Source organism: Chiloscyllium punctatum, chromosome 39 (genome assembly GCF_047496795.1).
Source record: "Chiloscyllium punctatum isolate Juve2018m chromosome 39, sChiPun1.3, whole genome shotgun sequence".
Lineage (NCBI taxonomy): Eukaryota > Metazoa > Chordata > Chondrichthyes > Orectolobiformes > Hemiscylliidae > Chiloscyllium > Chiloscyllium punctatum.
Window position 1 is genome coordinate 60,179,129 of NC_092777.1, and position 24,815 is coordinate 60,203,943.

At 45.3% G+C, this 24,815-nt stretch overlaps 1 protein-coding gene across 3 annotated transcripts in view; it reads right to left on the reverse strand.

Moving 5' to 3' along the window:
- Positions 1 to 2,941: 2,941 nt before the first annotated feature.
- The window catches only part of LOC140464123 (voltage-dependent calcium channel gamma-5 subunit), a 41,521-nt gene continuing 19,647 nt past the window's right edge, over positions 2,942 to 24,815 (reverse strand). For all 3 annotated transcript variants that reach the window (XM_072558876.1, XM_072558875.1, XM_072558874.1), the window contains 5 exons: positions 17,673 to 17,889; positions 15,646 to 15,732; positions 10,115 to 10,255; positions 9,150 to 9,295; positions 2,942 to 5,279 (listed from right to left, as the gene is read on the reverse strand). In XM_072558876.1, coding sequence (XP_072414977.1) covers positions 5,022 to 5,279; positions 9,150 to 9,295; positions 10,115 to 10,255; positions 15,646 to 15,732; positions 17,673 to 17,880 — 840 coding nt within the window. In that variant the 5' untranslated portion in view covers positions 17,881 to 17,889 and the 3' untranslated portion in view covers positions 2,942 to 5,021. The remainder of the gene's footprint in view (positions 5,280 to 9,149; positions 9,296 to 10,114; positions 10,256 to 15,645; positions 15,733 to 17,672; positions 17,890 to 24,815) is intronic.

Sequence of the window (24,815 nt, forward strand, 5' to 3'; positions counted from 1 at the left end):
TCAAATCCCCATGGAGCTAAACCATGGGCATAGTTACCAGAGCAGTGGTAAATACCAAGACCCCTTATGGGCAGTGGATTTGATACAGCGAACAAGTTGGGAAGAGCTGCAATTCAATTGAAGACTACCAGCTGTGTTCTGGTTAGGGTTAAATGTTTAAAGAGACCTGACTATTTGAGGCAATTGGCCAGAAAATAACTCCTGACATTGTTACTACTTGACTTGCTTTACATAAACCCTGTGAAGGATTGAAGAGCAGCTGGAAATGGTGACGAGATTAGCTCAGCTCCTCTTGGGTTTGTCAGCAGTGAGTGAGTGTAGCTCCTGCCTAATCATACACTGTGACAGTCCCCATGGGAAATGTCAGATTCACGCCTTCATTAAAAAAAACTATCAATTAAATATCCAGCAGAATCCAATATTCCAATAGTTGGAAGCTTTCTTGCAATGTTGTTTTTAAACATTTATTCATGGAACATTGGCATCGCAGGTATTTATTACCCATCACTAAATACAGCTTTCATGAATTAGCCAAGAGCTTGCAGAGTCTTTTTTTCCCATTGCTGTATCCATGGCAACACCTCAACAAATCAGGATTGAGCTGCCAAACAAGCAGCAGCCTTTTCTTGAGAAATATGTAAAAAGCTGTGTTTGGGATTTATCTTTAATGAGTCAGATAGGTATTTGTGGTAATCAGTAACACTCACCGTTAGGACAAGCTTTTCATTCCAGGCTTTTATTGAATTCAAGTCTCTCCATCTGATGTGATAGAGATTTCAGTCCATGTCCCCAGAGGCATTAGTCTAAGATTCTGGATTACGAGAGCATTACTTTATATAACATCACCTCTCCACAATGCACTTTCTGAATTGGTTGGTTACTTAATGTAATAGAGTATTTTTTTGCAAGTTTCAGAAACTATCGACATAATTGCAGGACTCAGTCCCCCCTCGCCCCTTAACAGACAGAAGCCCCCCTGCACATTGGCTTTAGTTCTGAGGTCAACCCTTACAAGGCGAGGATCAAGTTGAAACAACGTCAAAGATAAGACGAGATTATAAAGATGGGAAATCAAAGGCAAAGAGAAGTCTCTTTATTCTGATCTCAAAATAAAAGTTTGGGGAATTTGTTGGTGTTCTTGGATTGTGTAGCCACAGGCCGTCCCAGTTATACCAAAACTTTTGTCTAAATGGTGGATGATCATCGTTGTGAAAATACTGTTTCCTTTGCAACACCTTACCACCACATTTACTTCTACTAAGTTGTAGTGTGCACATTTCAGAGTTAAAGTTACAATGAACCACTTCAGTTCGACAGAGGACAAAAATTTCTTGAACACTTCAGAAATGCAAACTGCAGTTTATATCTTGGCAGCATCCGAGGAGCAGGAGAGTCGACGTGTCATCAAGAATCAGGCAGTTTCCTGATGAAGGGCTCATGCCTGAAACGTTGACTCTCCTGCTCCTCAGATGCTGCCTGACCGGCTGTGCTTTTCCAGCACCACACTTTTCAACTCTGACTCTCCAGCATTCGCAGTCCTCGCTTTCTCCTTTCTGTAGTTTATAACTTTCCAAATGGTGCAGTAACATGTGCACAAAGTGTAAGTGTGCAAATGAGTGAACTCTCTGTACAGTACATTATCTCATTCTGCCATGCTATTTTCAAAAGATAGTGTCTTAATTGAGCATCTTTTAAAAATACTCATTCTCAGGAAATGGGAACCACTTGCAATTCAATACCCAGTCTGAGATGTCCTTGAGAAGTTGATCATGCAAAGTCTGAAATTAAATTCACAAATACAGATAGTTTTTCACGTTCCTGTGTTTTGTTTTCTTCCCCATTCCTAGGGAATTAACACATGGTTTGTTTAGAAAATACAGACTTCTGACCCTTATCTAGCCTGAATTACAGGGGAACAAATGGCCAGGAATGAGGATCAAGACTTCACATTCACAGCCTTCACGTGGAGTTGATATTCTCTGGCATTTATAAGCATTACACCTGGTTAGAAATCTATAACTAGGGGTCATTGTGCCAGGATAAAGGGTCACCCACTGAGGACTGAGAAGAGGAGGAATATGATGCAGTGATTCTCTGGAATTCTCTCACCCACAGACTGTGGAAGATCAACTGTTGAATATCTTCAGGACTGAGATCAATCGATTTTTCAAAACTAAGGAAATCGAAGGATTTGGGGTCCATGCAGGAAAGTGGAATTGAGTTACCTGATTAGCTCTGATCTTGCTCAAATAGTGGGGAGGGGCTTCTGCCCTGAGAGAACCTGCTTTAGTCTCTGGTGTCTCAATGGAGCTGTAGCTGAAAGGAGCCCAAGACACTGGCCCTCACAGAAAGGGAATAATACACTGAATCCATTACAAAAATGTCACAATCCAACAGTGCACTGCATTGGCTAAAAACACTTTCTAAATTACTGCTGAATTGCACAATACAATTTTCAATTTGTGAATCTATTGCGGTTATCTATGGTACATGCTTAATCCTGAAAACGTATTCATCTGACTGATCTCACCACAGTAAAGTGACCTTAAATAGGATTTATTCTCCAACTGTACACCTATTCTTTAAAGGATAGAATTTGTATTTATAGACTGTCTTTCACAAACTCAGGGTCTTTCAAAGCATTTTGGTTACAACCACCTGGTGACACGAGGGTTGGGGTTGTTCACAGCAACCAATTCCCCTTTTTTCTCTTGTAAACGAACGTTGAAAAGGTTAACTGGCTCCTGGTGGGAGGGAAATGGATGAACTGTAATGGCTGCAATGGCACCACTAAACCACCACTGCTGACTGCAGTTCTCTTTTCTACTTTATTTTAAAATAAACATTACATAAGTTAGTCAGGCCTTCGTCCTTTCACTGCTGAGTTTAAGGGCTGGTCTAATTGGTCTGTTAGAGAATAAACCACTATTGAGTCTCAAAGTGAAGTGGCACTTACATTAGACAAGATCTAGTTTATTGCTTTATAGCAATAGATACAGGTTTACATGGACTAGTTACATTTAATTACAAAGACCATCAGGAACCAGAGTTGACACATCGTTTCTATGAGGACTTCTGCATTTTGTCCACCCAGACCACGCGACATCATTGGGTAGATTTAACACACCTTCAGCAGGATCTCAGTACCTTACACAGCACAATTCACAGCCAAAAGATCACTTCTGAAATAGACAAACTGTTGTAACGTAAAGGTGGCACAAATTGTGCTGAGATCAATAAGCAGGTTTACAAATTAATTTGTCACTCGAATCTTCTTTAACAGCACCTATATATTATTCCTCTACGGGAACATTCCATGGTGACTGGGTTACCAGGACTGGCAAAATTTTTCTTAAGGCTGTTAAGAATGGTGGAGTGGACACATGATCATGATAAATTAAAGAAGACCATTCAGCCCATCCTATCTTATCCAATGAGACACACAGGACTCACAGCAATAGTGCTCCCGCTCAACAATTTTCTTCAGACACTATTTATTGGGTTCTTGCTTGACATATTTTGTTCTCACTGTTTTCCCATGAACCCTTCCCAAGTATTGATCACATTGAACGGAGATTCTTCCTCGGTCTGAAATTTACCTTCCAGTTCTTGGATTTTATATCCCTTTGCTTTATGATCATAGAGTGCTCTGCATTTGCCTTTATTTGGACCACTGAATACCCTTTAGGGAGATGTTCATTAAATGCTGTAAGATCACTTTTAGTTGCTGCCTTTCAAAATTGTAAACATTCAGTTTCCACAGCCACCCATTCCCAAAACAAAACATCTCCCTGGTGTCCTGGGGACCAAATCTGCACTGTCTTGGTAACTTCAGCATTTTGCATCTTCTGATTTAGCAAGACAGTCCAGCATTCCCAGTGGCTGGCACAGGAGGGTAATCAGACACAAACTGACTCTGAGTCCAACAAGGGCACAATGGGAGAGGTGACCAAACACACAGTGAAAAAGGTAGATCGCAGTGGGATTGCCATGTCGGTCTCACTGTGCTCCAGCTCTGAACCAAGGACAACTACCAACCCAGAGAACATTACTGGATGAAAGTGATGACATTCGAATTATCTTAATATCCAAGTAAAAAAATCTTGGTGCATTTAAAACTGAAAAGGTTTACGCTGTTTTAATTCATCAATCAGAAACATGTTACGTGGGAGAAATGGGAGGGATTAATAGAGGGCCATGATGTCACTTCCTCTCAGGCCTGTGGGCATGTTTTGTGTAAGCACCAGCGCAATGGCACGCTCCATACCAACCTGTATGTTTCTAGGCAATATCTCACCTAGCAACAACCTCCATGTGCTAAAAGTCAATCCCGAACAACTATCCCAAGGCAACTAGGGTTGTCCTAGCAACAGGATTCCTACTCCCCTTTGCTCCCTCCAGGACACCTCAGTGGCTTGTCAGTCAGCTGCTCAGGACCAGATCACAGGAACCACTAAAACAAAACACCGTTTAACATTACAACGTGACATTCTAAACTGCAGCAGGCTGCTTTACAGAGAGAGAATCGGTCTGAAAATGTTGTGCAATGTGTGAATATTTTTCTTTATTCTTTGGAATGTGCGTGTGGTGGGAAAGACCTGAATTTGTTGCACATTCCTAATTGCCCCAAATGAGGCTGTTTCAGGGGGTAGTTAAGAGTCAAGGCCATTGCTGGACTCCATGGCCTGGAGTCACGTGTAGGCCAGACTGGGTAAGGACGGGAGGATTTTATTCTCTAAAGGACATTAGCGGACGAGTTTGGCGTTTACAGTAATCCATGATGGTCTCGTGGTCACTGTCACTAAGACTAGCTTTACATTCCCTCCCCTCCCCCCTCCTCCCCCAACCTTTTCCACTCCACCTCCCTTCCAGCTGATAGTTTGTGCTTTGCTAATACAGAAACCAGAGCCCCAGCTGATGATCTGTGTTAAGATTGTCCTCATCACAACCATGGCCAGGGGGCGTGGGGTCCAGGATACCATGGCTGCTTCAGAGGCTTCCTGCTGGGGGTGGCCCGTGACTCAGCAGGGGGAGGAGGACATCTGGTCGTAATCGGGGCACTTGAGCAGTGCTGGATAGTTGGCGTTCAGCTGCATGGAAGTGTCGCTGGAGATGTCGGAGGGACTGCGTCCGCGAGGCCAGGTGTCTGGGTGCAGGAACTGGCCAGAGTAGTCGGAGCAATTACTGAGCCTTGGCCTGTAGAAGCTGGAGTGGGGTCTGTAGATCTCTTCAGCGGCGTATCTCTTCATAAAGAGGTAGACCGACATGACTCCGGCACTCTGCAGCAACACAAAGTACAATCCTTCTGTCACCATCACTCTCGGGCCATTGAAGGGCTGGGAAATTAAACACTTCCTCTTTTATTGTCAGCCCAGCCCCACAATTCCCCCACTGCAGTACCCCACAGGGGCTGAGAAACCTCACTTGTAGATGACCAGTTCATCAACAGTGTGGAAACAGAACATTCAGCCCAGCAAGTCCACACCCAAGTGCTTTCCAACCAGACCCACCCTATCCCTGTAACCCTTGCACTTTCCACGGCTAATCCACCCAACCTTCACATCCCTGCGCAGCATGGGAAATTCAGCATGGCCACTCCATCTAACCTGCACATCTTTGGACTGTGGAAGGAAACCCACGCAGACATAGGGAGAATGCATAAACTTCATACAGTCACCTGAGGCTGGAATTGAAGCCAGGTCCCTGGAGCTGTGAGGCAGCAGTGCTAAGCACTGAGCCACTGTACCACCCTGATTCGTTGCAGCCCCCAGCTGATAGCAGCTTGTCCTTGGAACCCACGAATACACAAATGAGGAGACAATATTTAAATGATCTTAATATCCAAGTAAATATTCTTGTTGGAGTTAAAAATGGCAAAGTGTAATCTGTTTCAATTCATCAATTGGAAACGTGTGACATCGGAGACACAAAAGGGTTTAATAGAGGGCCATGATCTCACTTCTTCTCAGGCATTTGGGCATTTAGCATGTCAACACCAGCACATTGTCACACTCCATACCAACTGTGTGCCTCTAGGAAACATCTCGCCTAGCAACAACCTCCATCTGGTAAAAGTCAATCCTGACAACTATCTCTAGGCAACCGAGTTTATCCTAGCAACAAGCTGTGGTGGCATATATTCCAGTCATTAGATTTTATGAGGCTAATATTCCATTCTCAAATTGCAGCATAGCTGGAAACATTGGAACAGGAGCAGACCTTTCAGCCCCTCAAATCTGTTCTATAATTCAGTTAGATCGAGGCTTATGTGCATCTTAAATTCATCGACACTACCTTGGCTTTTCAATTCTTGATCACTGTGAGTGAAAAAAAAATCTATCAATTGCAGTTTCGCAAGTGTCAGTTGACACTACATCCTCAACGACTCAGTGAGAGGACAGTTATTGTGGGGTTGCTGTTAAATTGAAGGATCACACCCATGTGAAAGTGTCACTTCCAGTGAGAATCACACCCCTCTGAATGGGAATGTCAGCCAGATGCTGCACTACAGACAGTTTCCTCTTGGGATGTGGAATACACTGCTGATGGGTGCTGGTGGTAAATTCAACAATAATCTTGAAAGGGGAAAGTGAATGCATAACAGAAAATGAAACATGTCCAGGAGTATCAGTAAAGAGCAGGAGATTGAGACTATTTCATAACAGTTTGTGACGATGCTGCTCCTTTAACAAGATTATTCTGTCCTTGGCTTTTTTTTCAGAGGAGTTGTAAAGTCAGACAGACGTTCTGACACATCTGGGAATATCTACTTGAGAACGCTTTTAAGTTTTTCTTTTAAAACATTTGTACAATGAAAGGGGAGTGGCCAGTTCTCCCAGTTCAGGGTTGGGGGTTGGGGGTTGGGGGTTGGGAGTTGGGAGTTGGGAGTTGGGAGTTGGGGGTTGGGAGTTGGGAGTTGGGGGTTGGGGGTTGGGGGTTGTGGTTGGGGGTTGGGGGTTGGGGGTTGGGGGTTGGGGTTTGTTTGGTTTGGTTTAGGCGTTTTGGTTTGGTTTGACCAAGTAAAGCTGCTGGACCCAAAGAAGCAGATCCAGGCTGATCCTCTCCCTCCCTCTCTGACATCTCTCCTGTAAGAATCTGTGTTGGATATTTCCTTTTTTTTTGCCAAGGGGGCATTTATGGCAATATTACAAGCATTTGGAACAGCATTATTAAGTTGCGACAAAATCGATTGGATTTTTAAATAGTTTTGTTATTCTAAATTCAGTTTTCTTTCGTTCATGTGTAAATTCTATTTTGTTTGAAACTGAGTGGCTAGGCCAGTTGCATCATTCCTGGAATATCCATTTCACACCTGCTTAAAACAACGAGAAAAGTTAGGGCCTGGGTTACCTCCTTGAACTGTGTTGAGGGGGTCTGGCCTTGTCCATTACACATAATGGGCTGAATGGCCTCCATGGTGTCATTGTATTCTCTGAAATGCAGTTGGGTCATTTTGGTCTTTTACAATCATCAGACCTTCATCCAGACACCTGGTGGGCATTCAACCGAGACGGGAAAGTGTTCACCTCCTGCTCCAGTTTATCCTCCAAACATTTACATTCGCAACTCAATCTAGAATCCCACCAATCAACTTTCAATTAGTAACTTGCTTATCATCAGGGAAAAAAAAATCCTAACCTCTAGCAGTATTGTCCTTCAGTGTTATTGACCACGGAGCTGAGATTATTAAGTGATTAAATCTGCAGTGTTCAGCATATCCTATAAGTTGCAGTGAAGTTGCCTGATTCTGTGAGGTGTCACTGTCATTGTAGCTCATGTGAACAGCAAGTGGCAGGTGATGCTGCTATGATTCTGAAGCAGTCTCCACTCTCTCCCCATATCTCCCTAACCACTCCAAACCTCCTCTCCTAGCATCACCACTCAGTATTCCCCAGACTGCATCGGACCATCAAAGGAGACGGGAACATCAGATGGAGAGGGAGGGAACATTGGTCTTGGCAGGAGAAGATGGGAATATGGAACTGAGTTCCTTCAAATTGCAATCCTGAGCCATTCAGCAACCAGGAGAGGGTGTGGCTGACGGAGAGCACTGAGGGAACCGGTGGGACAGGATGCAGACTATCTTGTGGCACACAGCGGGCAAGTCAGTATTACCGTGAAGATGAACCAAATCTGCCAATCAATTCAACCGTTTGTCATGAAAGGTCATTGCCCTGAAACATTCTCTCTCTCAACAGTCTGTCCTAATGGCTGTTCTGAACTTTTATTTCTCTATTTTTCTGATTTATTGCTGGAGTTTGTATTTCTTTATTTTTCTAATTTTTTGTACTTGAGTATCTATATCTAAGAAATGGCGCTGTAAGGGGTGGCTTATAAACCTTTCATTGTACTCATGTGAGTACACATGACTTTAAAGCTAATTCTAATTCTTTCATTTAATAATGTTGATTGAGTGATAAATATTGACCAATAGACGATAGAGAGGTCCCCTGTCCTACTTTGAAACAGTGTCATGAGAGAACTGGCTTAATTTAATGTTTTATCCAAAAGATGGCACCTCCAACAGAGTAGCTCACCCTCACTGCTGCAATGAGGCATCAGCCCCAATCTTTGCCTTTCAGACGATCAGAGGATTGGATAGGGTAGACAGTAAAAGTCTTTTTCCCAGAATGATGACGTCAGCTTGTACGAGGGGCATAGCTACAAATTGCTGGGTGATAGATGTCAGAGGCAGGTTCTTTACTCAGAGAGTGGTAAGGGCATTGAATGCCCTGCCTACCAATGTAGTTATATTAGCCACATCAGGGAGATTTAAACAATCCTTGGAAAAGCACATGGATGATGATGGCGGGAGTGGTGGGCTTAGATTAGTTCACAGGTCGGTGCAACATCGAGGGCTGGAGGGCCTGTTCTGTGCTGTATTGTTCTATGTTTTAAGTAGCTAGGATAGGTTTCGAACACAGCAGTTTTGAATTCAGAGGGCATGGATAACCGAACCACACAAACAGTCAAAGCACCTGTCACGGGCTGTTGAACTTGGAGATAATTTTCATGGTTTCAATGGTAGTTCTGGTTTATTCAGTCTTGTCTGATTTTGGGTCTAACCGATTTCCTTGGAACCCCAAATGATCTTGGATTAAAAGGGGCTGGGCTGAGCCAGACACAGAACCAGTTCGACTGGTAATTACCTCGGTCAGCAAGAAGGAGATTGCAGAAAAGGCAAAAGACCACCCGTAATTGTAGTGGAAATAGCTCTCTGAGTCTGGGGTCCTGTTTAACATCTCATCATTGATGCTGGATATGTAAAGGACAAGCCCAACAACCAGAGACAAACCTGCAATTGTGAAGAAATGATTTGTCAGAAAACACTACTTTCGCATAAAACATTTAGAACAAAGATTTGTGTTATTGATCATTTCAGTATCTGGTGGTTGACTCTGGAACATGAAAATATACAAATGAGGCAATAAATAATATTGTTGAACTTGCAGCATGTTGGTGCTTGGGGCAATGAGCGAGAGAATCCCTACAGTGTAGAAGCAGGCCATTCAGCCCATCTGAAGAGCATCACCCAGATCCACCCCATCTCTGTAACTTTGCATTTCCCATGGCTAACCCATCTAGTCTACACATCCCAGAACACTATGGGGCAATTTAGCATGGCCAATCCACCCTAACCTGCACATCTTTGGACTGTGGGAGGAAGTCCATGCAGATACGGGGAGGATGTGAAAACTCCACACAGACAGTCGTCTGAGGGTAGAATCAAACTCAGATCCCTGGCACTGTGAGGCAGCAGCACTCACCACTGAGCCACTGTGCCAATGAGATTGGTATTGGGCATCAAAGGGAGGGAAGTAAGATGGTATTTCTCAGGTGTTGGGGTGAGTCAGACAGACTGCAGAAACATCTCGTGTTGCTGTGACACAAATTGCAGGCAGTTCAGGTGTTGGCTGCCAGCTGTGGCAGTATCAGGAGGGTATTAGCAGATGCCCACATGCCAGTCTCCTCCTGGGTCACCTTCCCATCTTCCTCACCAGAAAAATGCCTCCAAACTCACAGGGTGGCTGAACAAGGTCAGACAACAGAAAGCTCATTAAAAGCGAGAGGGAACGTGATCAATTCGGCGTTTGTTTCTTTGCTGACCGTTTACCTGAAAGAATGAAGAAGATTCCTGACACAAAGGCTAAGATTGTCTGGTGAGGTCTAATATGGCCAATGTTGTTCAACACAAAACCGATGAACATGAAAAACAGGCTGACCAATGGGAAGGGAGTCGATGAACGGATCATTTCTGAGGAAAGAAAAATAAAGAGCTTGAGGCATCAGTCACCAATAGAAGGAAACAAAGTCTTAAATTTCTGAAAAAAAATTCACAGTTTCAGGGCATCCCAAAGCATTTTATATGAGGATAAAGTAACTCAGAAAGTGCAGTCACTGCCGTAAAGGAACAACAGAAGTCCACTCTGTGCTTCGAGCCTGCCCCACTATTCAATAATATCAGAGCTGACCTGATTTTCACCTCAACTCTTCATTCCTGCATAGCTCCCAATAATCTTCCATTCCCCTTGGGAAGCAGGAATCTACACTAGTTCTACCAGACAAATTTTGAAAGGTTCTGCAGCCACTACCTTTTCAGTAAGGGAATTCCAAATACTCACAACACTTCAACAGAAACCAATGTGTCCTTATCTCTGTTAAACGAGTGAACCCGAGTTCTAGGTTCTGCCACAAAAGGAAACAGCTATTTGACATCCACTCTTCTGAGTGCCCTCAGGGCCTTTTATGTTTCAATTAAATCACCTCTCACTCTCCGAAACTGCGGAGGATACAGGCCCAGCCTGTCCAGTCCTTCCTAATAAAGCACTGCTCATTGCAGGTATTAGTCTGGTAAACCTTCTCTGAACTGCATCCAATACTTTAACATCCTTTGGTAAGTATGGTAATTAGTGCTTCACATATCATCCCAGACATGGTCTCACCAATATCCTGTATAACTGAAGAATAACCTCCCTACTCTCGCATCCAGTTCCCCTTCTCAGTAAACATAACGTCCTAGGAGCTTTTCTGATTACTTGCTGAACCTGCACACCAACCGTTTGTGATTCATGCAGTAAGACACAAAGATTTCTCTGCATCTCAGAACTCTCCACCCTCTCTCCATTTCGACAAATGCTTCTTTTTCTTCCAGAATGAATAATTTCACAGTTTTTCATTTGCCAGAACTCTGTCCACTCACTTGACCTATCTATGTCCCTTTCCAGGCACTTTCTGTCCTCTTCATAACTCACTTTTCCACTTACCTTTGTGTCATCAGTAAATCTAGGTGATCAGGTGGTATGCAGCATTAGGGATTCATCCAGGTCTCGGCTCCACCCATAACAACTGGATCGTCAGCCTCCTGATCCACAGACTGCAATCAACTGCACGTCCTTCATCATAACCCTCAACACTGGAGCCCTGCAAGGATGCTCCCTGTACACCCACAACTGTGTAGCCAAATTTCAAATAAACTATATCAACAAGTTTGCTGACAACACCACTGTGGTAGGACAGATATCAAACCATGATGAGTCAGAATACAGAAAGGAGATAGAGGGCTGGGTGGCGTGGTGCAATGATAACAATCTCTCTCTCAGTGTCGGCAAAACAAGGGAACTGATCATTGACTTCAGAAAGAAAGAAGGAGAACATGCCCCCATTTATTATCAATGGAGTGGAAGTTGAGAGGGTTGACAGCATCAAATTCCTCGGAGTGACCATAACTGACAATCTGTCCTGGCCCTCCCACGTAGGTGCAATGGTCAAGAAGACACAACAACACCTCTTCTTCCTCAGGTGGCTTAGGAAATTCAGCATGTCCGTATGGCCCCTCACTACCTTTTACAGATGCACCAAAGAAAGCATACTAGCCGGGTACATAACAGTCTGGTACGGCAACTGCTCTGCCCAGGACTGGAAGTGACTACAGAAGATTGTCTACGCAGCCCAGACCTCCCATCCATGGACTCCATTTACTCCATTAAAGGATGTCAATGCTTTGGAGAGGGTGAAGAGAAGGTTTACGAGAATGTTGCCTGGTATGGAAGGTGCTAGGTACAGTAGGTTAGGATTGTTTTCATTAGAAAAAAAGGAGATTGAGGGGGACCTGATTGAGGTTTACAAAATCATGAAGGGTATAGACAGGGTAGATAGAGATAAGCTTTTTCCCAGGGTGAAGAAGTCATGTTTTCAAGGTGAGAGGTGAAAAGTTTAAGGGGGATACACGTGGCAAGTACTTTACGCAGAGGGTGGTAAGTGCCTGGAATGTGTTGCCAGCAGAGGTGGTAGAGGCAGGCGCGGTAGATTCATTTGAGATACGTCTGAACAGATGCAGGAGCAGGTGGGGAGCAGATGATTAGGAATTGGGCATCGGGTTTAGGCAGTGGTTTTGGATCGGCTCAGGTTTAGAAGGCCGAAGGGCCTGTTCCTGTGCTCTAAATTTTCTTTGTTCTTTGTTGTAACATCATCCGACCTTGATAATGTTCTTCTACAAACTCTTCCATCAGGTAGAAGGAACAGAAGCTAAAACCCACGCACCAGGAGGTTCAGGGACAACTTCTTCCCTGCTGTTATTAAATTGCTGAACGGACTAGGTCAAAGTGAGGACTGCAGATGCTGGAGATTAGAGTCGAGAGTGTGGTGCTGGAAAAGCACAGCCAGTCAGGCAGCATTCGAGGAGCAGGAGAATCAATGTTTCGGGCAAAAGCCCTTCAACTTCAAATAATGCTGATCTTGTTAATGTTGATCTTGTTTTGTGTAGTTGTAACTTGTATACCTTGGAGAAAGTGTGGACTGCAGATGCTGGAGATCAGAGCTGAAAAATGTGTTGCTGGAAAAGTGCAGCAGGTCAGGCAGCATCAAAGGAACAGGAGAATCGACGTTTCGGGCATATGCCCTTCTTCTTCAGGAATGAGGAAGGTGTGCCAAACAGGCTAAGATAAAAGGTAGGGAGTGCGGACTTGGGGGAGGGGTGTTGGGAATGTGATAGGTGGAAGGAGGTTAAGGTGAAGGTGATAGGCCAGAGAGGGGATGGGGGCGGAGAGGTCAGGAAGAAGATTGCAGGTCAAGAAGGCGGTGCTGAGTCCAAGGGTTGGGACTGAGATAAGGTGGGGGGAGGGGAAATGAGGAAGCTGGAGAATCTGCATTCATCCCTTGTGGGTGGAGGGTTCCTAGGCGGAAGATGGGGCGCTCTTCATTGGTGGTGGGGTCTGTTTGGAGGTGGCGGAAATGACGAAGGATGATACGATGTATCTGGAGGTTGGTGGGGTGGTAGGTGAGGACCAGTGGGGTTCTGTCCTGGAGGTGATTGGAGGGGCGGGATTCAAGGGCAGAGGAGCAGGAAGTGGAGGAGATGTGGTGGAGAGCATCGTCAACCACGTCTGAGGGGAAATTGCGGTCTTTGAAGAAGGAGGCCATCTGGGTTGTTCAGTATTGGAATTGGTCCTCCTGGGAGCAGATGTGGCGGAGGCGAAGGAATTGGGAATATGGGATGGTGTTTTTACAGGGGGCAGAGTGGGAGGAGGTGTAATCTAGGTAGTTGTGGGAGTCGGTCGGTTTATAGTAAATGTCCGTGTTGAGTCAGTTGCCTGAGATAGAAATGGAAAGGTCTAGGAAGGGGAGGGAGGAGTCTGAGACGGTCCAGGTCTCGATCTCTTCATAGCCCTTCTTCAACCATGATTCTCGCTCACCCTCTGACGACCCCTTCACCCACCTCCAATACACCCTATCCACCTGGACACCCCATGCTGGCCTCTTACCCGCCCTCGATCTCTTCATAGCCAACTGCCGCCACGACATTAACCGCGTCAACCTGTCCAACCCTCTCACCCACTCCAACCTCTCACCTTTGCAACGTGCAGCCCTCCACTCCCTCCGCTCCAACCCCAACCTCACTATCAAACCGGCAGACAAAGGAGGTGTGGTGGTAGTTTGGCGCACCGATCTTTACATTGCTGAGGCTAAACGCCAGCTCGCAGACACCTCCTCCTCCTGCCCCCTTGACCATGACCCCATCTCCCACCACCAACCCATCATCTCCCAGACCATCCATAACCTCATCACCTCAGGGGATCCTCCCATCCACCGCCTCCAACCTCATAGTCCCACAACCCCACACCGCCCGTTTCTATCTCCTGCCCAAAATCCACAAACCTGACTGCCCCGGCCGACCCATTGTCTCAGCCTGCTCCTGCCCCACCGAACTCATCTCTGCGTACCTCGACACTGTCCTATCCCCTTTAGTCCAAGAACTCCCCACCTACGTTCGGGACACCACCCACGCCCTTCACCTCCTCCATGATTTTCGCTTCCCTGGCCCCCAACGCCTTATCTTCATCATGGCCATCCAGTCTCTGTACACCTCCATCCCCCATCACAAAGGACTCAAAACCCTCCGCTTCTTCCTCTCCCGCCGTACCAACCAGTACCTTTCCACTGACATCCTCCTTCGACTGACTGAACTGGTCCTCACTCTGAACAACTTTTCTTTCCAATCCTCCCACTTCCTCCAAACCAAAGGAGTAGCCATGGGCACCCGCATGGGCCCCATCTATGCCTGCCTCTTCGTCAGATATGTGGAAGAGTCCATCTTCCGCAGCTACACTGGCACCACCCCCCACCTTTTCCTCCACTACATCGATGATTGTATTGGCGCTACCTCGTGCTCCCACGAGGAGGTTGAACAGTTCATCCACTTTACCAACACCTTCCACCCCGACCTCAAATTTACCTTGCAACATTTAAAAGGCATCTGGATGGGTATATGAATAGGAAGGGTTTGGAGGGCTATGGGCCGGGTGCTGGCAGGTGGGACGACATTGGGTTGAGATATCTGGTAGGCATGGATGAGTTGGAAGAAGGGTCTGTTTCCACGCTCTACATCTTTATGACTCTATGTGAGGGTGAGTGTTACTCATTACATTGACATTGCAGGGGATTGTGTGAATAAACATGGTCTTATATTCAGATCTTGCTTTTAACTTTCCAAATCTGACCTTTAATCGTTGTGTCCAAACACTGGTAATCGACGCAGTGCTGGATAAAGCTTTTGCAGCGTTTCTGGGCTGGGAGAACTCTCCTTGCAGAATCCACTCCTGAATCTGCAATACAGCCCCTTTGGGTGCCTCATGCAGCCTGTCACATTGTGTTTCTCCTCCTTGCCTGCACACTCCAGTTACATTTCCTGTTCCTTTTGAGCAGGGGAGGTTTCTGCAGGTTAAATGCCTGAGCCCAACATCGGTCCCATTCCACCTCTTACCAAATGACAATGATCCCTTTGTCATTTTCACTGCCAATTTAAACTTGCCCCAAAAATCCTTTTATTACTGAACATCTCAGACTCTCAACTGTTTGAAATATTCCACTGAGAAAGGTACATCTTATTGTGGAAAGCCGTGAGATGGGGAGAAAGGGAAAAAGTTATCCCACATCTTATCCTGTCCCTGACAGAAGCTGGGTGACCATGTGAGATAGAGAGGTGCATGTGCTGGAGAGGAGGTGGGTGTAAGTTTGTGAGGGGTATGAACGCCAGCACATATTGTGCCAAATGCTCTGCCTCTGAAGCGCAGACTCAAAGCGTCGATGTGCAACGTCCTTATTAATTTAAACATCAAACGACTGATCGGATGGAGAATGGATACTGACTTAAAACACTGATGGTGGATTCTGAGGTCAGCTGCACATTCATTGGCATCACATACTCAATGGTGAAGCAGTGCCCACGTTCCGTTCCTGTGGATACAAACAAGAGCTGGTTAAAGATTATCAATCGTCAGGAAATCGCACCACAGTGGGATGGAGAGGGGTGGGAGAAAACGAAACCGTAAAAATGGCAGCTCCTGAAAGACTGCAATCCTCCCCAGAATGATTATGTCCATATGACAAAGTATGATTACCAGCATAGCAGGTTAATGTCTCCATAAAGTAGGGCTGATTATACACAAAGGGACATTACTCCTGGAAAATAAGTATTATATTCAAACAGTGGGATACTCTGCAAAACATTTATGAGTGTGTTACTGCTGTTGAAGCAATTATTAAATGGAGCAGAGAGTTTGGCTTCAGAATGACAGTGACAATTTATATTTATAAATTCATAAAGTAATGTGATATTTCTGTAGGGAGATGACATATACTAGGAGTGTTTTATATCTCTATAAGGCATTGCATTTGATTTATATGCGAGTATATGATATATATCTGTAAAACTTTACATATTATACACATTAAGTGTTTTATACATCTGTAAAGAAATGCATATGATGTGCATTATATATTTCTGTGGCGCTGTTGTTGTAAGATACAGGAGTTTTAAAATTCTGAAATACAAAATATGGGAACTTCAGCACTTAATACAACCTCTTTTTTTTGTCAGTCCCTCCACACACACCCAACCTTAAAACAAAGTTAAAAATCACACAACACCAGGCTATAGTCCAACAGGTTTATTTTGAAGTATAAGCTTTCAGAACGCTGCACCTTTGTCAGGGCGCTCCGAAAGCTACTGTGCTTCCAATTAAACCTGTTGGACTATAACCTGGTGTTGTGTGATTTTTAACTTTGTACACCCCAGTCCAACACTGGCACCTCCACATCATGGCAACCTTAAAACAGACCAAGCCTGCAGTTGGCAAATGTATGATATAGATCCTACATAGGAAGCCAAGAAATATCACAATTTTTAAAAAAATTAATTAATTTCTAAAGTTCTAAAGACATCATCTTCTTGCTAAAGTATAAACTTTAAGAGGTCATTTGTAATTCTTGGTTTGAAAATAGACAGCATTCAAAACAACGGTTGTGTTTAAAGCACAGCCTCTTGTAGTGGATATATAAATGTGAAACACTGCAGATGATGAAAATCTCAAATAACACTGGAAATACTCATTTGGCCCAATATTGTGTGTGGAGAGAGAAACAGAGCTCAGGTTTCAGGTCCTGACACCTTTTAATGAAAGTCATTATCAAACCAAAGGTTAACTCTTTTTCTCTCCATCGACATACTGTCTGATTTGCTAAATGTTCACCGGGTATTCTTGGAATGGACCTTTTTTTTTAACACATTACACCTTGGAACAAAATGTATTGGTGCTCAGGGTTGGTTTCCTCTAATGGACCCAAGGTCTAATTCCCATCATTCCTCTGGCCTCTTGTTCCAAGGCTGCAGCTTTGAGTTTCAACAGGAATTTCTCCAAATTCTTGTCAAACAAAACAGAAAGCAGCCAGAAAGAGAAAGAAAGCGAGGGGTTAAAAAAGAGCAAAGTAGATCAAAGCTATAGAATAGTACACATGATCGGCCATTTTCCTTTATCAAAGAGCAATTGTTAGCGATTTTTTATTCATTCATGGGATGTGGGTATCACTGAGCATTTATTGCCCATTTATCATTGCCCAGAGAGCAGTTAAAAGTCAACCATGTTGCTGTGGGTCTGGAGTCACATGTAGGCTAGACCAGGTAAGGATGGCAGTTTTCTTCGCTAAAGGACATTTGTGAACCAGATGGGTTTTTTTTCTGACAATGGTTTGGTGGTCATCATTGGACCCTTAAATCCAGATTTTTTTTCAACTGAATTCAAATTCTACCATCTGCCATGGCGGGATTTGAACCCAGGTCCCCAGAAGGTTAGCTGAGTTTCTGAGCAGTAAAGTCGATGACGAGGACGTGGTCATACCTGCCAGAAAACAAACTCTCCAGAGGCCAGCGTGCAGCGATACCTTGACTTCCGCCGACATGTTTTGGGGGGAGATGGTCCCTTCTTCCAGATACAACCAGTAGTCAGTGCTGACAGCTACCCCCAGCAGACCCAGACCGCACACAGCAAACACACTGCTCAAGAGCGTCAGGGCCTTTCGCCCACACGAAGTCATTCCACACCACATCAAGATCTCCTGTAGGAAATGGCAGGCCAGAGAATGGACCAATTAGTACGCAAACCCTCCTGTTTCACGGACACCTCCCCCACCCAGGGAAAGGCCACCAACTCCACAGCAATCTATTCCTGTGGCCTCCTAAATACTCCACTCAGTCTTTTCATCATTCTGAAGCAGTTTTGTTATCAATACATTGAAAAAAAAGTCCTTCAAAGTGCAAACAATGCACAATTCTTTCGAGCTGCCCTCTGGTTTTACAGCTGGAGAAGAAAGAGGTGGAAAGATATTTAGATGCGATTAGTTGCTATGTGGAACCTAAACATTAGGTGGGGAACTGCCCCGAATGGAAAAGTGCAGCAGGTCAGGCAGCATCCAAGGAGCAGGAGAATTGACGTTTCGGGCATAAGCCGTTCTTCAGGAATGAGGAAAGTGTGCCAAGCAGGCTAAGAAAAAGGAGGAGGGACTTGGGGGAGGGGCGTTGGGAATGCGATAGGTGGAAGGAGGTTAAGGTGAGGGTGATAGGCCGGAGAGGGGGTGAGGGCGGAGAGGTCAGGAAGAAGATTGCAGGTCAAGAAGGCGGTGCTGAGTCTGAGGGTTGGGACTGAGAAAAGGTGGGGGGAGGGGAACCCCTGAAGAAGGGCTTATACCCGAAACGTCGATTCTCCTGCTCCTTTGATGGTGCCTGACCTGCTGCGCTTTTCCAGCCACACATTTTTAAGCTCTGATCTCCAGTATCTGCAGTCCTCACTTTCTCCTAATTGCTCTGAATGGTCTATTTCTTCTGTTAATATTTCAGCGGGGACAATCAGGAGATTTATCCTCATTTCCTAATGGATGATCCCTGAAACGTGTGTGACCCAAATCCTGAGTGGTTTTATGAGGCTACAACCTGATAACCTTTACAGTGGGGAGACATTATTATGGAGGCTTTCGATAGAGAAGAGGTTGTAAGAGATAGAGGTGAAGTTAGTGCAAGATTAAAGAGATAGAAGGTAACATGAGAGTTAATGGTTCTGTTGGTCAGGGTGTTGTTGGTAAAGCTCTTCTTAAGCTCGTTTCTTACTGTCATGTACTCAGCCATCATTATCAGCTCTGCCACAGAGCCACCTCCAGCTTGGGAATGCATGGCCTCTCCTCCAGCTACTGAGGGCAAAGCTCATCTTCTTCAAGAAGACACCTCTCCAGCTGTGATCCGCGACCAACCATCTTCTGGAAGCAGAGGGTACACTTCAGAAAGTCAGTGTCCCACATGCCAGGTTCAACCAGCCACAAAACTGCAGCTGCTGTGTGAGAATGGTCAGCTCAAAGTTTAGGATGCTAGTTTGCTGGAGGACATGTGTGTGCAAGAGTGTGAGAGTGTTTGTGAGTTTGTGCGCGTGTGTGTTGAGTGTGTGTGTGTCTGTGTGGGTGTGCATGTGTGGATGAGTGCGTGTGTGTGGGTCTGTGTCAGTGTGCATATGCGTGTGTGTGTGTGTATGTATGTGTGTGAGGGTGTGTGTGTGTGCGTGTGTGTGTGGATCTGTGTGGGTGTGCGAGTGTGTGTGTATGTATGTGTGTGAGGGTATGTGTGTGTGGGTCTGTGTGGGTGTGCATGTGAGTGTGTGTAGTCTGTGCATGTGTGTGTGGGTGTGTGTGTATGTGTATGCGTGTGGGTGTGCATGTGTGTGTGGGTCTGTGTGTGTGTGTGGGTCTGTGCATGTGTGTGTCGGTCTATTTGGGTGTTTGTGGGTGTGCGTGTGTGTGAGTGTGGGTCTGTTTGGGTGTGTGTCCGTGTGGGTGTGTGTGTGTGTGTGTGTGTGTGTGGGTCTGTGCGTGTGTGTGGGGGTCTATTTGGGTGTGTGTTGCTGTGCGTGTGTGTGTGAGTGTGTGTGTGGGTCTGTGTGGGTGTGGGTGTGTCTGTGTGCGCGTGGGTGGATGTGTGTGGGTCTGTGCGTGTGTGTGTGGGTCTATTTGGGTGTGTGTGTAGGTCTGTATGGGTGTGCGTGTGTGTGTGGGTCTGTGTGTGTGTGTGTGTGTGTGTGGGTCTATTTGGGTGTGTGTGGGTGTGCGTGTGTGTGTGGGTCTGTGTGTGTGTGTGTGTGTGTGTGTGTGTGGGTGTGCGTGTGTGTGTGTGTGGGTCTATTTGGGTGTGTGTGGGTGTGCGTGTGTGTGTGGGTCTGTGTGTGTGTGGGTGTGTGTGTGTGGGTGTGCGTGTGTGTGTGGGTCTGTGTGTGTGTGTGTGGGTCTATTTGTGTGTGTGTGTGGGTCTGTGTGTGTGGGTCTGTGTGCATGTGTGTGTGCGCGTATGCATGCGTGTGTGTGTGTGTGTCTGTGTGTGTCTGTGTATCTGTGTGTGTCCGTAAGTTGGGTGAAGTGGAGGATCTCTTATATGCAGCTGTGATGGTGCCTGTCTCTCAGGAGCTGGCAATACAACTCCCAGCCCTTGCTGCTGCCGAGGAGTGCTGGAGGAGAACTGCCTTGAACTCAGCAAACCATGTGTCCGACCATCGAAAGAAAACTCATCTGAGCAGCTTCACAAAGGAGGATCCCATGCACAATGGCCTCACTCACTAGAACATCGACTGGCTCCTGGCGTGACAGGGGGCAACTATTGGCTGGCAGATGATCTTTGCTTTAATTCAGAGATTGGTTACAATGTGGAATTCACTACCACAAGGAGTAGTTGACAGAGATAATGCTGATGTATTTCGGAAAAAAGATGGTCACAAGGAAAAGAAAAAGATGGAAAGATATTTAGATGAGATTAGCTGCTACATGGAACCTAAACACCAGGTGGGGAATTGCTCTGAATAACCTATTTCTGCTGTTAATATTTCATAGTCAAAGCTTAATGGAAATGATGACCCCTTGGATAAACTATTTGGAGAGCTCCCTGTTGCCCATGCAGGATTGGGAGAAAATTGGTGATGGAGCAAAGAAAGAATATTACATCAAAAATTTGAATTGACCTTTTTTTTTGAAATCTTCTCACTCATCTACTGAAAGCATTTGGCCCTCTAGCTGACAATTCACTCGGACTTACTCAGTCGCAGACTCCAGGACAGTTGCTGCTAGAGCGGAGAGAATTCTCAATGATTTGAATAGCAATATTCACCAAGCAGGAGTGTGGGAGGGAATCTCCGGTCTGCAGACTTAAAATAATTATCTTTACATTCGTTAGGAGAGTGTACGTGTAAGAGACGACATGAATAAAAACACCAACATTTGCAATTTCATGACCCATTGATTGATTTTATGTTATTGCAAGAACGCCCATGATTCACTGGGGTGGAAAAGGGAGAGATTATTCATCTTGTTGTTCTCATGCTTTTGAGCACCACTGAAAAAATTAATGAATCCTGAATGAAATTGTGAGTTTTAGCAAGTCTACAATAATAATGCTGTAACATTATTAGTAACATGATGAAACACACAAAGCAAACACAAGTTGGCACCTGACAAAGGGAGAAATAGGCAGAACAGAAGAAAGGAGAGAGCTAGAAAATATGTTATATAACATCAGCCAACTGGGCCACCTATGACTCAATCAGAGTGCACTCCCTCTCAAAACCAGACAATCACGGGCATATGTCTTTTCCCAAAGGAGATGTTAAACAAAGGCCCCATCTGTTCTCTTGGGTGGAATTAAAGATCCCATGGGACTGTTTAAATGTCGAATGTCCCTGGTGAATGCATGTATTGAGCCTTCTTACTGACCTACACTTCAGCACAATTATAGAAGCAGTGTGGATCGGAATGGGCTTGTATAAGATTGCTCATTGTTCCCATTCTGTCCAGAAAAATACAGAGTTAACAAAATTCTGAAGGTTTCTGGGTTTTATTTAGGGAAGCACGTGAAATAATTAGGAAGATAGATTTTACGCTTTACAGGAGAGTTTGAAGCTGTTCAGTGGCCCAATTAACAGCTCCAGTATCAAATATACATTCATCAGTCTGAACCATGCTAATTGTCATCCTTTGCCTGTTCCGAAGCTGCACATTCTCAGATCTTTCTCAATCAAACTCCCATCTGCATTATGGGCAAAATGAATTTGATGGGGGAGGGCTTTTAATTAAACCCCATCACCTCCCACATCCACCTCGATCAAGTCTGCAGTGAGAGTGTATTTGCATGGCTTACCTGCCCCCCCCCCCCTCATTAATACCCTTCAGGGAGTAATTACATAACCAGGGGATGGGGGGTCTCTGATAAGTAAACCTCGCTGATGTCACTCATGGGCTCCCAGAGTTTGGGGATGGGGGTGGGAGATGGAGTTAGGACCCTCAATGAAAGAGTCAGAGAGATTTGGGGGTGGGTGCTGCTGAAGACCACAGCCTCACCTCTTGCTGCCAAGTTTCTTCCCCCATGTCTTTGATCCTGGGTAAAGACTGGGGCTTTCCTGCTGATGAAAGAGTTATCACAGGTTCCTACCAGCTCTCCTGCAGGTAGCTCGCTCCCTTCCAAATATTTTAACCCAAGCATTGAATTCATAACTGCTGGGGACACCTCAACAAAATCAGGATTCCTACAGTGAACCTATGAACACGCAACCAGTGTTCACAATCAGATTTGAGACTTTGGGGATCTGGTGCTGAAATGAGTTGTTCCCCTTTACTGTGATGAAATCCTTCTATATCAATGATGCCAAATGGTTTCATTGGCTGAAGCTATGGAACTGGAATAAATTACATCCTGGCATTTATTGATTCAGGCCTCCCCATTCCAAGACATATGTGACAGGAGTCTTTCTAGACTGAATGGCAGCTATTGCTCAGTTGGCATTGGGTTGACTCTGAGACTCAACATTGTGGCTTCAAGTCTCACTCCACCACTGACTGTAACAGTGCTCATGGAAACCCTACAGCATAGAAACAGGCCCTTCAGCCCAAGTCCACATCGACCCTCCAAAGTGTAACCCACCCAGATCCATTCCCCTACCCTATTATCCTATATTTACCCCTGTCCAATACACCTAACATACACATCCCTGAACACTGCATTAGATTAGATTAGATTACTTACAGTGTAGAAACAGGCCCTTCGGCCCAACAAGTCCACACCGACCCTCTGAAGAGTAACCCACCCAGACCCAAGCATAGCCAATTCACCTAAGCTGCACAGCTTTGGATTGTGGGAGGAAACCCATGCAGACACAGGGAGAATGTGCAAACTCCACACGGACAGTCACCCAAGGCTGGAATCAAACCCAGGTCCCTGACACTGCGAGGCAGTAGTGCTAACCACTGAGCCACTGTGCTCTCCAACCTTCTCAAATGTAAGATCACTTTTCGAATTTAAGTGCAAGGGTTAAGCCAGGATCTATCCTGACAAGCATACAGAATAAGTAGTTTATTTCTAGTGCTGTATAAATCTAAAACCAAATGTGTTTGAATAATTATTCACCAACTCTCAGTGAAATCTGTGATTTGCCTTGAAGTCTGGGCTGTAGTTTGAAACTGTTAGCTGTTCGACAGCCCATCAAATGGTTAGCTGTGAGGCTGTGGTGAGACTGAGACTTGACTACCTTCGTTTGGGAGAACACTGTCTCTTCGAGTTTTTGGAACCAAAGTATACTTTTCTTATTCATTCTCTGGCTGAGATGCCCATTTATTGCCCATCCCTAGTTGTTCTTGTGAAGGAGGGGGTGAGTTGCCTTCTGGAACCATTGCAGTCCGTGTGCTGTGGGTTGACCCATAAGAGAGGGAATTCCAGGATTTTGACCCAGTGACAATGGAGGAACGATGATATATTTCCAAGTCAGGATGGTGAGTGGCTTGGGAGGGGAACTTTCAGGGGGTAGTGTTCCCATGTATCTTCTCCCTTGTCCTTCTGCGTGGTTGTGGTTTGGAAGATGCTGTCTGAGGATCTTTGGTGAATTTTTGCAGTGTATCTTATAGATAGTACACACTGCTGCTACTGAGCATCGGTGGTGGAGGCAGTGAATGTTTGTGGATGTGGTGCCAATCAAATGGGAGCTGCTTTGTCCTGAATAGTATCAAGCTTCTTGAGTGTTGTTGGGGCTGCACCCATTCAGGCAAGTGGGAAGTATTTCATCACACTCCTGACTCGTTTCTTGTAAATGGTGGACAGGCTTTGAGGAGTCAGGAGGTGAGTTATTCACCTGAATGTTGTCTGGATCTTGTTGCACTTAAACATGATCTGCTTCAGTGTCTGAAGAGTCATGAATGGTGAGGAACATTGTGCAATTGTTTGCAAGTATCCCCACTTCTGACCTTATAATGGAGGGAAGGTCATTGATGAAGCAGCTAAAGATGGATGGGTCTAGGACACTAACGTGATGAATTCCTGCAGAGATGTCCTGGACCTACGATGACTGGCCTCCAGCAACTACGATCATCTCCCTGCGTGTCAGGTATGGTGCCAACAGCCCAAGAGTTTGCCCCCTGATGTCATTGATTCCAGTTTTGCTATGGTTCCTTGATGCCACACACAGTCAAATGCAGCCTTGATGTCAAGGGCTGTCACTCTCATCTCCTCTCTGGTATTTAGAGCTTTTGTCCCTGGTTGAACCAAGGCTGAAATGAGGTCAGGAGCTGAGTGGTCCTGGCAGAACCCAAACTGGACGTCACTGAGCAGATTACAGAGTCACACAGCACAGAAACAGACCCTTTGATCCAACTAGTCCGTGCTGACCATGTTTCCAAACAAAATCAATCCCACCTGCCTACTTCCGGCCCACATCCCTCCAAACCTTTCCTATTCAACCTTTTTGCACAGTGTGGTTCATGTGTGGAATGACCCACCAAAAGTGATGGATGCAGGTACAGTTACAACATTTACAAGACAATTTGGATAAGTTCATGAATCGGAAAGGTTTGGAGGCATATGGGCTAAACACAGGCAAGAGGGACTGGTTTAATTTGGGAACATAGTTGGCATGGACTAGTTTGACTGAAGCATCTGGATCCACACTGCATATCTCCATATCTCTATAGAACAGGCG